Genomic DNA, 15,622 nt, shown 5'->3' with positions numbered 1-15,622 from the left:
TTTTTATGAGATGTTTTGGCGTCACTGATCCGATACCTTTGTCTGATAAATCCTGTACTCTGTTGGGTAATTCTGTTGTGAATGAGGAATCATATTGTTGTAGTAAAGTGAGTCCTATTGGTACCTCCTTGAGGAACACTCACTTTACAAATGTTACAAGACGCTGTTTTGCTATCATTGCTTTCCAGAGAGAAGTAGTCCCTCACAGCAGACCTATTTGCAACATGGTTTGATTTACAGCAGCCTTAAAGCGTGACTGTGCTGACAACACATAAAAACTGGATCAGTCCCGATCACGTAACGAAATGTGATTCTATCTGATGCTCCAAAAATAGCCATATCGGACGCGGATACTGTTCAGTGTATAGGATCTGGACATGCCAATTTTTGATGGAGAGTGAGCATCATTGACAGCAGCTACTGTGACAGCATCACCTTTGGTCATGTTTACAGATTATCTCTCGTGTTTTGATCTCTAAATGAGGACACAGGAAGTTATTCTTGAATCATTCAGTGGGCTGCAGACTGTGAGCGGTCGAGCCTCCATCTGGACTGCTGTTCCTGATTCATATTCTGACTGGAGCTCTCTGAGAGGCCGGCATATCAATCAGAAAAACACACGGGGCTGAGAGATGACTGACAGTCCACCTGCTAATGATGCTCAGTGTCCTGACACCCTGTCAGATCTGTGAGGTTTTAAACCTGCGTGTTTAAACATTCATGGAGATATTTTCTCCAGCTGCTCTTTCATTATTGCTCTTCTGTCGTGTTAAAGTTAAACAAAAGTAGCTCATTGCTGAAGAGTGTACCTGCTTTATTCAGTGTACACTCTAGCTTTGATGTTCGAGGCTTTGTACTGTAAATATTTAAATATTTCCATTGATATTCCCTCGCCGCCGCACAAACAGCGGTGCTCGACACAGCGAGGAGATCAAAGGCTGGAGTCCACAGAGCCTCTTTGGAGATATGATGCAGACTGACAGCTCAGCCTGTGTTGTTCCAGCTTAGTGAAAACACGGCCGCGCTGTCAATTACATTATTTTCCCGTATTGTTTCAAGCTTTGTGAGCATAATCTTTTGTGTGGTTGGATGTCACAGATGAGTCCAGAGTTTATTTTGAAGAAAAAAATGTCACTAAATGCTCTTAAACTTTTATTAATTAGTAACAGGAAGTAAAGATTTCCCATTGTTTTGTGTAAGCGTCTTTTGAATGTGTTGTAAATTGTTTCTGTGGATTCCTGCTGAAATTTTCTGCCCACGGGCGCCGCATGTGCACTGACCTATTTGCCTATTTCTCTACTGCCTACAGCCGAGTGTTCTGGGAAATCAAACAACGCAGTGTGCACAGTGACCATCATTTCTTACAAGATAGAATTTGTAAAACAGTCAAAGAACTGCAGATCTTTGATATGTGCCTGTTCATGATCTCTGAAATGTTTTGTGGAAACTTATTAAACTTTATGAGAAATGCTCAGAATCCAATCTTTTGCTCGGAGCACAGAACACACAGTCTGGCATCGCTAACGAGGCCAACTGTGAAAGAACGACCAGATAAGGATGGGTGATGAACTGGTTTTCAGAGCCAGTTTAAACACATGTTTTGGTTTCAACACAAACGCTTCAAGTTACGGTATTTATGGGAATGATATCTGAAGTAAATGTCTGATTGACATGCCTTTGATGTGTTTTTCAGAAGATGTCAGAGATCTTTCAGACTGTTACAGACCTCACTGTGTTTGTCCCAAACAGACACAATTATAGAAAGTTCAGTGACTCTTGTGTTTGTTTGTTTTCTCTCCCTAATCCACCACTAATCTGGTGCATGCAGCTTTTAGCACAACTGAGCCAATCATGAAGTTTTATTCCATTTTTATCCAGTTCAGACCAAACTGAATATTTGGAAACAACCAAAACAATGTGAGCTAATTTTAATGAGAAAGACGCTGTTTTGGACATAATTTGTTGGCATGTCTTTGACTATAAAGTTTGTCCTTTTCCCATCTGTCTCTATAGACTGGGTGGGCTGTATGACCTCTACTGGGAGAGCTTGTCTTCATATCATCCATTTTTTTTTATTTAAGTAGGTGATAAACGTGCAGAGCTGCAAGGAGGCACAATCAAAATGCACAGAAATACTTCAGAATCATGTTAAAAGAATTTAATAATGAGAGTAAAAACATCTTGATGAGATGATAATTACGTTTTTTTCCACTGTTTTCTAAACTTAAATAGGCCAACCCTTTCAACTTGTCCTCCACTCATTTTCCTACAGTTAAGGTCCAAATATAAGCTCCAGCACGGGGAGAAGAAGGGGAAACCGAGCTGGGTGTCAGGGGCTTTACAATGTGGGTCATGCTTCAGTGCTGCAGCCCTGCAAACAAGGCCGCTGATTTCAGGCTTGTTGTTCGATCGAATAAATTGCTGCAGTTTTTTTTTTTTTTTGTGCTCCTTTTTGAAGTGGGCTTGTGGATGAGTGGCTGCCAGCTGTGGAGCCTTTTATACACAGTGGAATAATGACAGATTATTCAGACGTCCACTCAAAACAGCCTCTGCAGTCCTTAAGATGACTTGCAACCAGTAGAGTGAGGCGATTTGATAACTCAAGTTTCGTTAAATGGGAGCAAAATGCCTCCACTTTGTCCTTGTATCGCTCAGTTTAAAGGTTATGTGTTTAATTAGAGTCACAAAGGTCACGTGCGTCACTCCCTGTGGCTCACCCACTCGTCTATTTAAAACCACAAACATGACACGGCTTCCTGCTTCAGGTAACAGCCGGACACACACTCTGACTCCAGATCGATGCTGATTCTATCTGCCTGAATAAGATCCAGCAAAGCAAATCAAGCACATCTGTGTCTGTCAAGCTTCTCCTTGGTCCTGGACCTTGTCTAGATTAGTTTTCGATAGCCCTTTAGAATCACAGGACACGGGCTGCAGATGTGCAGACATGTTGGAACGAGGAATCAGATCAGGTGTGATTCAGTGTGACTGCTTGGAATGAGGTCTGAAGTACTTTGAAGTCACAGCAAGATCAATTCGTAACTTGAGATTAGCTTTTTCCCACCAGTGGGGGAAAGTCTGACACTTGTACAGGAGAAACTTTAGAGTACGTGACAGTCAGAGTTTACATCTGAAATCTGATTTTCAGCTGCTATCATGCCTCTTTACATCTGTAGATGTTCCTAAGACAAAAAAGACCACAATTTAAAAGAAGGAATGTAAACATATATACGTTTGGAGCATTTTCTCTCTTATCTGTTCTTATTCAACATGTCAAATTCTTCTCTAATATTTTCTTTGGGATTTTCCTACTCTCTAGATATTATTTGAGGAGAGTTGTGGACTGTTTTCACGGTCAATTCACAAGCTTTAGGTTAGGTTGCATGAACCTCCTTGATCCATCATTACCGACTAATGAAATCTAAGCTCACCTGTCCCTCGAGCTAGGGTTGGGATTTCATCAGGATTGTTTTTCATATTCAGACTGTTTTGACCTCAAACAACTTATCAGCCCAAATTTTTCCTTTCTTGTGCACATGTTTGTCTTTTCTGCTCCATTTCATAACTTTAATCTTGTCTTGTGTCTTTTGATGTGTACTTTGAACCCTCACATTTTCACATCCTGATAAAACACTGATTGTGAATCTGAGGTAAACACACCAGAGTTAGCTGTACTGCTGATTTCCATCTGTGATTTTTTCAGTCTCTTTCACTTTCTCTGAACTTTTCTGCCTTCATTTACCTTCCACTCAAAAACACCAATCCACAGAGTTGTACTGTGTCAGCATTTCTGCATAATATACACTCTTAACCCCAAAACATGAGGCCCTAAAGAGCCCAGTCCCAGCTTCAAGCATCTCTCGTGGGTGTCTCTGCCGCTCTCCTGCCTCGCCATGCCCAGCTGTGGGACTTCATCAGCATAACACTCATAACGGCTGCTTTCATCTGGCTCTGATTGGTTTGCTTATGCATATGCAGAAGGGTGGAGGGTTGAAGAGTATTGACACGCTTACAGCAGCCTGCTTTGATATATGAGCTATGATTGAGAGTCCAGGAGGCAGCTAATGCACAGAACACGACTCTCATTGTTCTGTACGCGTGTATTGTGATTAAACTGGATGTTTGCCTGCAGACATTCATGGCTTAAATTGGTTCCTGCAGGCTGCTGTGGCTCATTTATCACCATAAGTGCAGTGGTGTCAGGTGGATTGATAGTGTTGGTAAGTGTGATGATGCCTCTTTGTTTTTTCTCTGTCCTCTCTTGCAGAATCTCATACTGCACGGCTGATAAAACTCAGGATAAGGTGTTTGCGTACGTCTCCCAGAGTCAGTTCAACGAGACGCTGGAGTGTCACGCGTTCCTCTGCCAGAAGAAGAAGATCGTACGTAACTAAAAGCTCTTATCTGATGCTTTCAGTGTTTGTATGTTGGTGTAAAGTGTAAAAACTCTTTAGCTGCTGCAGTGACATCTGAGGCTGCAAGGAGCTTCAATGTAGAGGGTGCATGGTGCCATCTTGTGGCATGTCACTAGTCTGCTCTCTTGTAGTTTTTATTATGAATTTGACAAATTCTCAGTTTTAAGATGTTACAGCAACATTTAATTGAACACATCGGCATTAATAGTATTTTATTTCAGCCCTTATGTCTTATTACTGTTGTATTTTCTTTTTCCAGGCTCAGGCAGTGACCCTTACCGTGGCTCAGGCCTTCAAAGTCGCCCTCGATCTTTGGGAGATCGCTCAGGAAGGTGAGTCATCAAACAAATGAAGGTCAGATGGATTTTGTTCTTTCCCATATCAACTCCTTTCTTTTTCTAAAAATTGCTCAGAAATTAAAGCCCTGATAGTTTTAGTAATATGGTTTTTATAAGCTCATCTCACAGCAGGAAATGTCTCAGTCAAATGCATTCACACTTTTTTGAGTGCTGTTTGTTTTTTTCTATTATATTATCTACGAAGACATCGCCACATCAAATTACTCAGAGTAAACATGCCTGACTTTTACTTGCACTTTGAGTCATGACTACCTGGACTTCTTGCAAAGCTCAATGGCTGGCAGGAAGGGGTCTTAATAAACCCAGAGTCACAGAAAGAGATTGACTAACTCCAAGCAGGGGTGTCAAACACATGGCCCAAGGGCCTAAACCAGGGTGTGTCAGGGGGCCTAATCTGGCCCGTGGAATAAATTCAGAGGTTAATGAGAAAACTTCTTGGTGTTTACAGTAGATTTCAGTTTAAAGAAATGTAATATTATGTCTCCACCATCAGACTCAGTGTAGTGAATAACACAACAGCTTGCAGGGACAACTGAGAAGGGAGGAGATACATGAGTTGCTGGTGCTTCTAAAACCGCAGTCTGTTTTCATCCAGAGCTCAGAGGTCAGTAAAGCCAGCTCCCTGATTGCTAACAAAATAGCATTAGCATCAAAGCTGTTCTGTAAGAGGGAGTTCTTGAAAACATGTTTATACACTGACAGGCACAGGGAGGACATTTCGCACCTTTTCGCTATTTTAGCCTTATTCTTATCATTTATAAGGATGAACGTTGTCACTAAAACTCATTCACGACTCCAGTTCTCATCTGCTTTGAATACCGATACTCCTTCTTCTACTAGCTGTGTCTCACAATAACACAACTCTTCCTCTCACAAAACTTCCGAGAATTATTTTGCTCCTGACTCACAGGTGCTACCTAGTGGTGGAAATTACACAGTGCATGTAGTCTACATGAACAGCAGCTGTTTCAGTGCTGGAGTCCAGGAGAACAAATTAACTCAGTTTATCAAACTCTGAAGTCAAACTGACATAAGTAAAACTATGAAAATTCAAAAATGAGTTATTATTAAAAAATAAATCTATGGGTTGTCTTGGACCTCTCACACTTGCATATGCTGGAGGCTGCAGAAGTTGTGTGTCCTGATGAGTGATTTACTTTTACCAACATTGGTCTGATGAGGAATGCTGTTGCAGACAGGATTTCAATATGATTTTTCATGTATTAGTGTTGTACATTTAAAAGGAAGGGCGTAGCGCATTAAATGTTAAAATTTCTATAATAAACATGTATTTCTTTGTACTAAAACAAACAGGAAAACTTGGATTTGTTGTTATTTATATGCAATTGTGCTATGATTTTACTTGTCTGGCCCACTTGAGATCAAACTACGCTCAACATCATGCACAGACCTCTTTCTGGAAGAGATAAAAACACCCAGTGTAGTGGAACCTTTGATTATCTGTGACTGTGCATGTCCTCTGCTTGTCTTTTCACTACTTCCTCACAGAATTGATTCTCATTTCTGACTGACATAAGTGGCATCATAATCTTAAGAATAAGAAGTAATATTAGGATGAATGGTATAATCATTGTATTACAGCACAATAAAATGATGAAAAAGGACACTTTGGCCCTTGAACTAAAGTAAGTTTGACACTCCTGATCCTAGAAGCTAAATTTTAAGGTTTTCATGTGTTTTTCTGTCTGCAGACAAAAGCAAGAAGGCCAGGACCTGCTGTTCATGTGCAACAAGCAACGGTCAGACTGTGACAGCAGACGCTCCGTGTGTTTCTGCAGGTTCGTTTGTCCTCATTCCAGAAGCATGTGTGTCCTCTGAAATTTCAGCTGTGGGGATGCAACGATTTAGAATAGAATAGAAAATACTCCATTTATTCCTGAGGCGAAATTCAGGAGATCTCTTTCATACTAAGTTCTGAAGTTTTGCTGAGTCCACTTATCTGATTTTGTTTCAGGAAACCCTGATACACATTGAGCCTTGCTTTGAGGAGTAGCCATTTTTCGGGGTTTTATTTAACATTACCTCTTTTATTAACAGGATACCTGATTTACCCAAATGAAATTCGATTAAAAATTCTTATAACTACTGTTGAGAAAATCTCATTAAGAAATCTCATCACTTGCCTTTGTAATATATTTTTCAGACTGTTGAGAGACTGTATGGACACCCTGTATGCTACTCTGAGGCAATTAATAGAAAAGCACAATCTTTCAGTAAACATTGCTCTAAACATCATGCACAGACCTCTTTTGAACTGAAATAACAGAAACAGTGGAACTTAGTGGAAGCTTTGATTGTCGGGTGATTATTGGCAGGATCTGGATTTTATTCTTGAGACTATTTTTAAGCTGAAAACAGCATTTTTAGCCCCTAATATTTTAGATTTTGTCTGTCTTAAGCACTAGTTTTTGTCTTTTCTGCTCCATTTCATGACTTTAATCTGGTCTTGTGTCCTCTCAAGGGTTTTTTGAACTCTCACATTTTCACATCCTGATAAATTCATTCATTTAAAGACGTCAGCTGAGAGTTTTTACAAGCAAAGAAATCTTCGAAAACCGGATCAGAGATTATTTGACCGATGATTGCACCTCCTGTTGCTCCATTGCTTGAAGTCTCTTCCGCTTCATAAAGTTTATTCATCCTAATTTTTATGCTTTCATCTCGGCCGGAACTCCAAAGGGGAATGAGCGTTTCTCTACAGGATGTTCTCAGCAAGTTTTAATGTTGTAGACAGATCTAGAGACTTTACTTTATCAGCAGGTTTCCGTCACCAGTCGGGCGCACGTTTACAGAGAGAGCCACAGTTTGGAGTGAGGAATTAAAGCTCCTCTCTTCATCTGCATAATGATATTTAAATGACCTTTCCTGTCCTCACATGCTCACAACAACTAGAGTCATTCTGTCGTTCGACACTCAGCCTCTCTCACACACAAATTAAACCGCCGTCAGTCTCATGAGGGACAAATCAGCCAATTACACAGCACTCATTAGCCAATCAGAGGAGCAGGAGGGTTTTAAGTGCCGTCCAACAGCCGTGACATTTATAGGTCAGAGTGTTTTTCTGCTCCTCGGGGTCAAAGAGTCCGGAAAATGAGACTTAATCATCTGTTCAGGTTGTTGTTGGCTAATAGCCGGCTAAACATGCTCCACTTCCTGCTGTTAGAGGCCCGAGGAGAGAGAAAGAGAGGAAGCACAAACAGAGGAAGTAACTGTCTCAAAGTTTGTTGCAGAGAGTTACACCATACGTCTCTTTCTATTTCTGTCTGGATGTGGACTCCTCTTCTCTGTCTCACCCTCTCTGCTTTGTTCCTCTCTCCTTCTTTTATTCACACACGCTCTCTTTTATTTTCCTCCAGATCCAGAAACGCACAAGCCCGTTGGGATGGAGGAGAAGCTGCGGAGGCCCTTCTTCTCCGCCTCGCTCAGCTCACCCTCACCTCGCAGTAACCCAACCAGAAGGCGACCAATCAAACATGACTCATGGGTACGTCACAGAGCTGATTAAAATATCTGATGGCAAATGAAAAATAAAAAAATGATACTTCAGTTTGGTTTCATATTGAATTAATAACACATTAAAGAGGGGGTATTTAAGAGGAGTATTAACGAGGGGGTATTCTGCTTACCCTTGTATTAAACATAGATGTAAAATATCAATCAACCAGATGTTTTTTAGACTAAACATGTGCAGGTGTTTAAAACTCTACACATTCATTGGTTGTAAAAATCCCTGAGTCTGTCTGTAAATTGATCAAAACAATCTGTTCGGGAAGCAACAGAAGATCTTTACAAGACTTGCTGCAAAAGAGTCTCCTAACTTAATTCCTTGCACATTAAAGAATTAGGCCTCAAACATCAAGATCTTCCCATAGGTTCTGCCCTTACAAGCCTCCAAAGGGCTGGCCAGTCAGAGGGAAGGGGGTTTGTGGAGCAGGGAGCCTTAAAGAGACAGCAGTTTAACAAAACATTTCAGACAGAGGCTGAAATAAGGGTTTTCTAGAAGAAAAACAACATTTTGCTTTGAGCTGTCAATTAAATGACACCAGAGAGATGGAAAAAAGACTTAAAAAGCAAAATACCCCCTCTTTAAAGTCTTGAATGCAGATGTTGAAAGCTATTGGGTCAGGATTTCAGTCTCGAATCTGTTCGCATGCAAATTTGTTGGTTTTAGATTTTGCCTGTGTGGCTTTTTGGAAGTTGGAAATTCAGGTGTCTTAGGCTGCCCACACAGGAGAATCAAGAGCAAGATTCAGATATGGTCAGAGGGAGTCTGTCAGTGACCAAAACAACATTTAGACAAGGAGTCAACGGGTCAGTGGTTCTCAGAGTCAGTGAACTATTTTTAAACCATATTTAGACTAATACTTCAACTCAAACTTCAACTTGTTTGTAGATTTACTTGATGGAAAAGGTAATACTTGAGATAACTTTCCATCATTTTTCTCTCACATGTCCTATTCTAATTCTTTCTTCAGCTCTTTGTCATGATATTTGAATATTTGTGTGACGCTTTTTAAATTTATTATTGTGCTTGAAAGTGCTCTGTACAAATAAGGAATATGCCTTACCTTAAATGCAGAACACATTCAGACAGAAAGCAGATGAGAAGGGAATTAACCTAAAAATGATGTTATAAAAAAAGCACTTTATGATTTTACTCTTTATCTTAGAAGATTAGAAATTGATTGTGTATTGTAAAGTAGAATAAACTCTTCATTGGTTGAGTGCAGTTTCTGTCTCTGGCTTTTTAGTCCAAGATTTCTCACAATCTGAGCAAGTGCGTATAGATTTTGTGTACATTAAGGATCTGAATGTGCCTGAGAGTCAGTAGTCACAACCCACAGTGCTCACTTATAGATCCTTACCACTAGGTGTCACTATTTCCATGAGAATCTGACCCACAGACTGATCTGACATTGATTCATCTGTGAGCTCTCTGTATCTCCTCTGACAGCAGTCTGAGAATGAAAAAAATTGAGGTGTTATTTTAATTACATTTCTTTATATCATCCAACTTGATCCATTAAACTTCCCTTTTAAAGTTGATTTGTGGGTTTACTTCAGAACAGGTTAAATTTCTGATGACTTAGAGACTGTGATGTTTCTTTTTTACATTCACCTGCAGCTTTATTAAAAAACAGAGTAACATTGTTTGCATTGTCTTGATCACTTCCACCAAGGACATAAACTCCTTCTGAAACATATATCTCCAGACTCAACACATTTATCATGGTCTATGCATGCGCTGATTTATATTCTTTATGTTCCTGCAGGACGTGGATGATGGACTTGATGATGCCTTCTCAAGGTAACCTTTACATTTAAACTTTCTGCACTAAATTCCCAAACATTCGACCTTCTGCTGCATATCTTGACAGACAACACATTAAACCTTTAGACCACCCCAGGATGTTTATGACAGCCACAGTGAGGGTGATGGTCAGCTGTCAGAGAGCTCTCAGACTGTTTTACATATCAAAAAACCTCCATACAACACGTTGACTGACACATGAGTCAAATGATAAAAACCACACAAACAGGCAGACAGGTACACGCAGAGGTTTCAGTTTAAATGTAGGTTCAAAATGAAGAAAAAGGCACATAAAGTGTGTTCTCGTCCCAGAGGGGACACTACTTTCCACATGTTTTTCGAGGGCACACATTTTTTGCCAACCAAAAGAGCAGTAAAGTGCGTCTTTCAAATCAGGAGGGCACTTTACTGTGCATTTTGTCTCCCAAGAGGGCAGTGTAGCGCTAATTTTGGCTCCCAAACAGGCATTTAAGCCCAGTATGGCACTCAAGAGGGTACTCTCACCACACTTAAGTGCTAGAAGGGCACTTAAGTGCGCATTTTGGCTCCTAAGAGTGCACTTAAGTGCCTGTTTTGGCTTCCAAGAGGAAATTTTAGTGCACTATAGTCTCCCAGGAGGACATTTTAAGCACATTTAGGCTCCCAAGACAGAATTTTAGTAAACTAACCCCTTGAGAGGGCATTTTCGTACGTTTTGGCTACAAAAAGGGCATTTTAGCGAACGTTTAGGCCCCTTTCAGTGCACTATGGCTCCCAAGAGGGCACTTTCACTTGTGCAAGGCCACAAGGAGGAGCAGCCCCCCCTTTGTGCACTGAACTTCATGCAGAGAAATATTTGTGTCAATTGTCAAAGGTTCCTTACAACCATGGTCTCTGTATTGCTCCTTGTATTCATTAAATATATTTATGTATTTATGGACTTCTGCGGTTTTAAACGCTGTCCATTAACACTCAGGATGCCAAATTCAATGAAACTTCATTCCAAATGTTTCAATTTGTGAAACGACAATAAAGGAAGACTAAACGATGCTGCGCTCGCAGCAAAGAAGAGATGTAGGTCTCTTCTAAATGCTGAAATTATTATACACGCGTGTGCAGCTCTTCCGACGACATGAATAACTAACCACAGTCTGAACTCTTCTGGGGTCACTCTGCAGGAAACAGTTGTGACTCTTGCTTCCTTTCCTGCAGATGTGATGGTCACCTCTCCTGACAGAGCTGTCTGAAGCACAGAAAAAAATCCAGAGACGCTCTCTTCAACACTTTATCAGTGAACCAAGATCACAATGCAACACTTTCAGCCTCTTTGAAAGAGTGATAGCGTGTGAAATCTTCATTTCATGGCTGTGAGACGCCTGCAAAATGACTACAGTTTGAGACTCAGCTTATAAAGGTGTGATGAAAACAACTCTGCAGCAGCACGCTAGGTGTGTCAGAGTAAAAAAAAAAAAAAGACTTTCTGCTCTGATGAATCTCTCTAAACTCTCTGATGATGTCCATTCATGCACAGCAGCACTTGTGAATGTAGTTCATTGGACATGCGAGCCCTCTCCTTCTCTTCATGTGATGTGTGTTAGCGTCCTGCAGAGCTGCTTTACTCCTCCTCAAAAAGGGAAGAGCAGAGGAGGAAGGAGTGATGCCCCTCACATTAAAGAGAAAGCCTCTCATTAGCTTGTATCGCCTGAGGCTCACAGATCTGCGCGTTGGCCTGCAGCTTGAAAACACTTTAGTCAAAGCAAACGAGCAAATGAGGGGCAGAGATTAAAAATACAGAAGCTGCAGTGAGTGGAGTGAGATCAAAAGAGGAGGGCAGATCATCACCCGAGATGTTCTCAGCAGGGGTGAGGAAACACCGACCTCCAGTCAGGAGTGTGGAGGAGAAGATGGAGTTTTTCCAATAACGCTGAAGGATTTCAAAACATAAGAGAAGAGTTTAACGTGAGTTTAGAGCCGGGTCATGACCCTGCTTTAAATATTGGAGAAGATCCGCCCTGAAACACCGGAGAGTCTGCATCACATTGAGCTGTCGTGGCTGGATGTGACAGCTCCTTGTTGCATAATACATTGGGGAGAACTTTCAGATCAGAAGAAGAGGGTTTACAGTCTGTGTCTCAGGAAACCTTCCTGAAAGACAGGTGAATGATAAAAAACAAAATAATCTCACCTGAGTTTTAAAAGAGATGAAAAATCAAGCAAGATAACAGATTACAAAACCTTAGAGCGTGTCAAACAGCTTTTCAGATTTTGTTTTTAAAAAAGTGTGTCTTTGATTTAGAAAATTGGAAACTTAAGAGTAAATAAATCAAAGTCATATTTATTGAGTTCCAAATTGTATATCTATCATGCCAATTCTGCATTTTAGTCATCGTCCTAAGCATCAAACTCTGGTCTTTCAATAATTTTTAGTTGATTTTAACAAGAAATATTGACTAAAAACAATTAAAGAGGGGTATTGTGTATTTTTAGTCTTTATCCTGTACCTTTGGTGCCTCTGAAGTATCTTTATGTGATGTACAGCTCAAAAAAATCTGTTTCTGTCTCTGTCTGTAACGCCTCATTTAAGCCGCTTTCTCTTTAAGCCTTCCCACTCCATACACCCCCTTCACTCTGATTGGTCAGCTATTGGCAGATCTTTTTGTTTGGGGCCTGCAACTCCAACGTGCCATAAACCATTTGAGAGATCCTCATGCAATAGTATCATTATTTCAGCAAGTCTCGGGAAAATCTCATTCAATATTTTGAACACAGTGTTTTGATCAGTTTGCAGTCTGATTCAGGGATTTCTACATTGTTTGAATATGTAGAGGTTTGAAAATCTGCACACGTTTAGTCTGAACATTAGGGTTGGGAAAGAAAATTGAATATCAGAATTTTTTGTTTGGTTAGATTAGAACCACTACCACATTACCACTTTTCTCCAGCAGAGGGTGAAATGTTTTTCTCTGACTCACGTGATATGCATTTTATGAGAAAGTATGGCTCCTGATATAGTCTGTAGACATTATCATCATTTAACATTTTCACATGGTCTGGTGTTAAAAAAGCAAACTAAAATCGCAAAAATTGATATATCAAAAAATGGCTATTTAAATCAATGGGCAACCCAAAAATCGTAATGCAATCACATCATGAGAATAGCATATTGTCCCAGCTCTACTGAAAATCCAGCAGTGTTACTTAACATCCATGTTTAAAATTTGGGAAAGATGAATAACCCCTCTTTAATACAGAATACCCCCTCTTTAAAGCCTGCACCTACCCTGTGGAAGCAGTTTCAGACATTTAAAATACAAAATAACTAGACATCTTTTTGTGCCCATGTCCACTTGATCCGTGCCTCCTCTCTATGATCTACAAATGCAAGTTTAGCTTCCCCTAATTCAAATTATCAATGCTTGTAATGCCAGCACTGCCTCTAGGGGGCACTAGCACAGCTGCAGAATCTACTAACTTGATTTTTAAGTGGCCAAAGCAGTCTCAGTATTTTTAATGAAATGTGTGAGCACAGGTCAGAGATCAGGCCTGGGTGAAAAGTGTAATTGTGAGAAAAGAGGAAAATGATTTAAAGTGCCACTCTGTACTCACAACTATTGACACTGACTTAATTAAAGGCTCAGATTTATATTTCGGCTTTCTAAACGGATGGAGACCTTTGAGTCAGGAGGATTATTATGTAAGGGCCAGCTCGCTACGGAGGTGCTTTTAATAATTTAACCTCATCTAAATGTTATGAGCTTTTTTTTCTGTCATTTTAACCTTTGCTAAGTGCTTCTTCATGGCAGACACTGCACACACACACGCACACACACACACACACACACATACACACACATACACACACACACACACACACACACACACACACACACACACACACACACACACACACACACACACACTAGAGACAGTCCTTAGAGCCAATAACAATTTCCTAGAGGAGAATATCTAAGTGTTTCAGATTAATCACTCCAGAAATAAATCATGTTCTGTCGCCATGACTTCTTCTTTTTTCCACCTGGACGCAGCAACATGGAGGTGGAGGAGATGGACACAGGTGAGTTACACTGTTCACGTGTTGTTTTCATGCATTGTTCTGCACGTTGCATGATGAGAAACAGAAACACCCCCACCACCACCACCGAATCATCCAAATCAGAGTCCCTCAGCTTTGTTATGAGCTGGCATGGTTCAGGGAAACCCCCCAAATTAATTAAAACCACTTCCATCTGTCCAGTTGTTGTTTACTCATCTGTGCTGGAGAGAGTCCCTGTATCCACAGTTCGTCCCCCTAATCCCTCCCTCTGTTCTCGTTCATTCATTCATGCTCTGGCCCAAGTTATCGTATTATTTTTCTTCTCTTAGTGTTTTTACATGAGCTAAAATAAGCTTGTTAATGCCTTCTGTTGCTCAAAAGTGAAGCCAAAATCCTCTGCCTCAGGCAGATCTTCCTTGGCAGATAATGTGGTCAAAGACCTGAAACTAAAGTCTGTCTGCTCTGTAAATCTGTGGTTTAAACCTGGAGTGACATGTGTCCGTTTCTTTGGAAACCTACAAAGGATAACTTTTTGGGTCGCCATTTCTTGGTGCCGCCTGTTGCAGCAGCTCACTCTTTGTTGTTGTTGTTGTTGGGTTTTTTTTGGTCTTTTCTTGTTTGGATCCCGTTGTACGAGGGGTGTAACGGTACACAAAAATCAGGGTTCGGTACGTACCTTGGTTTTAGGGTCACGGTTCGGTACATTTTCGGTACAGTATGGGATAACGCAAAACCATTTGCTTATTTAGCATGTTTATTAAACCAAAAAGTTGCCATTATACAGCGAGGGGGGAGGCTCTTCAAGCTCCACTTGGTCGTTAGCAGCAGCCATGATGAACAATTCAGACACAAGCTCCTGTGGCTATGGAAGCTCTTTGATATTCATCTTCTGATTGGCTCATCGTGAGACGTCACGTCCACATGATATGCAAATGATCGCAAAGCACGAATCACAGACCACTTTCCTCATGAGTATTAAAACGCCTTCCCTGCTCAGCCAATCATAGACGAGTACTCACGTGAATATTAAAGAGCCATGTGCAGCGGCTAATGTAAACTTACTGTACTCGTTCAAATACAGCACTGTACCGAACTGAGCGGCATTATGGAGCGGTTCGGCATGGATACATGTACCGTTACACCCCTACTTTGTACGCATGTCTCATTTGCTTGCCACTGACACCAAACTGGTTGCTTTTGCATTGTCGTTTTTTTACTTTTTTTGTCCCTGTGTGTGTCTGGAGATCCTACGTGTAACCATGGTTGCATTTTTAACACACAAGATTTCACTTGTTACCAGCCTGTAGCATGTCGATGCTAAATGGTGCTGGGACTGGTGTTCTCTGCAAGCTGAGGATAAGGAGGCAAGGATGACAAACTGGTACTGCAGTGTGAGCTAAGAAGAGATGACATAGACTTGTCCTTCCATCCATTGTTATGGGGAGTGTAAGATCTATCTTCAGCAAGATGGATGAGTTAGTGA

The 15,622-nt window shown here is 40.8% G+C and overlaps 1 protein-coding gene across 3 annotated transcripts in view; it reads left to right on the top strand.

Moving 5' to 3' along the window:
* The window catches only part of LOC141801714 (low density lipoprotein receptor adapter protein 1), a 54,281-nt gene that overhangs the window by 33,123 nt on the left and 5,536 nt on the right, over window positions 1–15,622 (top strand). Inside the window, exons 4-9 of one of the 3 annotated variants that reach the window (XM_074684906.1) lie at window positions 4,268–4,382; window positions 4,675–4,747; window positions 6,487–6,573; window positions 8,152–8,279; window positions 10,069–10,103; window positions 14,132–14,160. In XM_074684906.1, coding sequence (XP_074541007.1) covers window positions 4,268–4,382; window positions 4,675–4,747; window positions 6,487–6,573; window positions 8,152–8,279; window positions 10,069–10,103; window positions 14,132–14,160 — 467 coding nt within the window. Of the gene's footprint in view, window positions 1–4,267; window positions 4,383–4,674; window positions 4,748–6,486; window positions 6,574–8,151; window positions 8,280–10,068; window positions 10,104–11,297; window positions 14,006–14,131; window positions 14,161–15,622 lie in introns of those variants that run through there. The other 2 variants (XM_074684907.1, XM_074684905.1) reach the window with 2 other exon arrangements.

The sequence above is a fragment of the Halichoeres trimaculatus genome, unplaced genomic scaffold (assembly GCF_033239565.1).
Source record: "Halichoeres trimaculatus isolate MK-OKI-2021-1 unplaced genomic scaffold, fHalTri1.1 fHalTri1_scaffold_13, whole genome shotgun sequence".
NCBI lineage: Eukaryota > Metazoa > Chordata > Actinopteri > Labriformes > Labridae > Halichoeres > Halichoeres trimaculatus.
The sequence above is the reverse complement of the archived record's forward strand: the minus strand, read 5'-3'. Positions and strand labels throughout refer to the sequence as shown.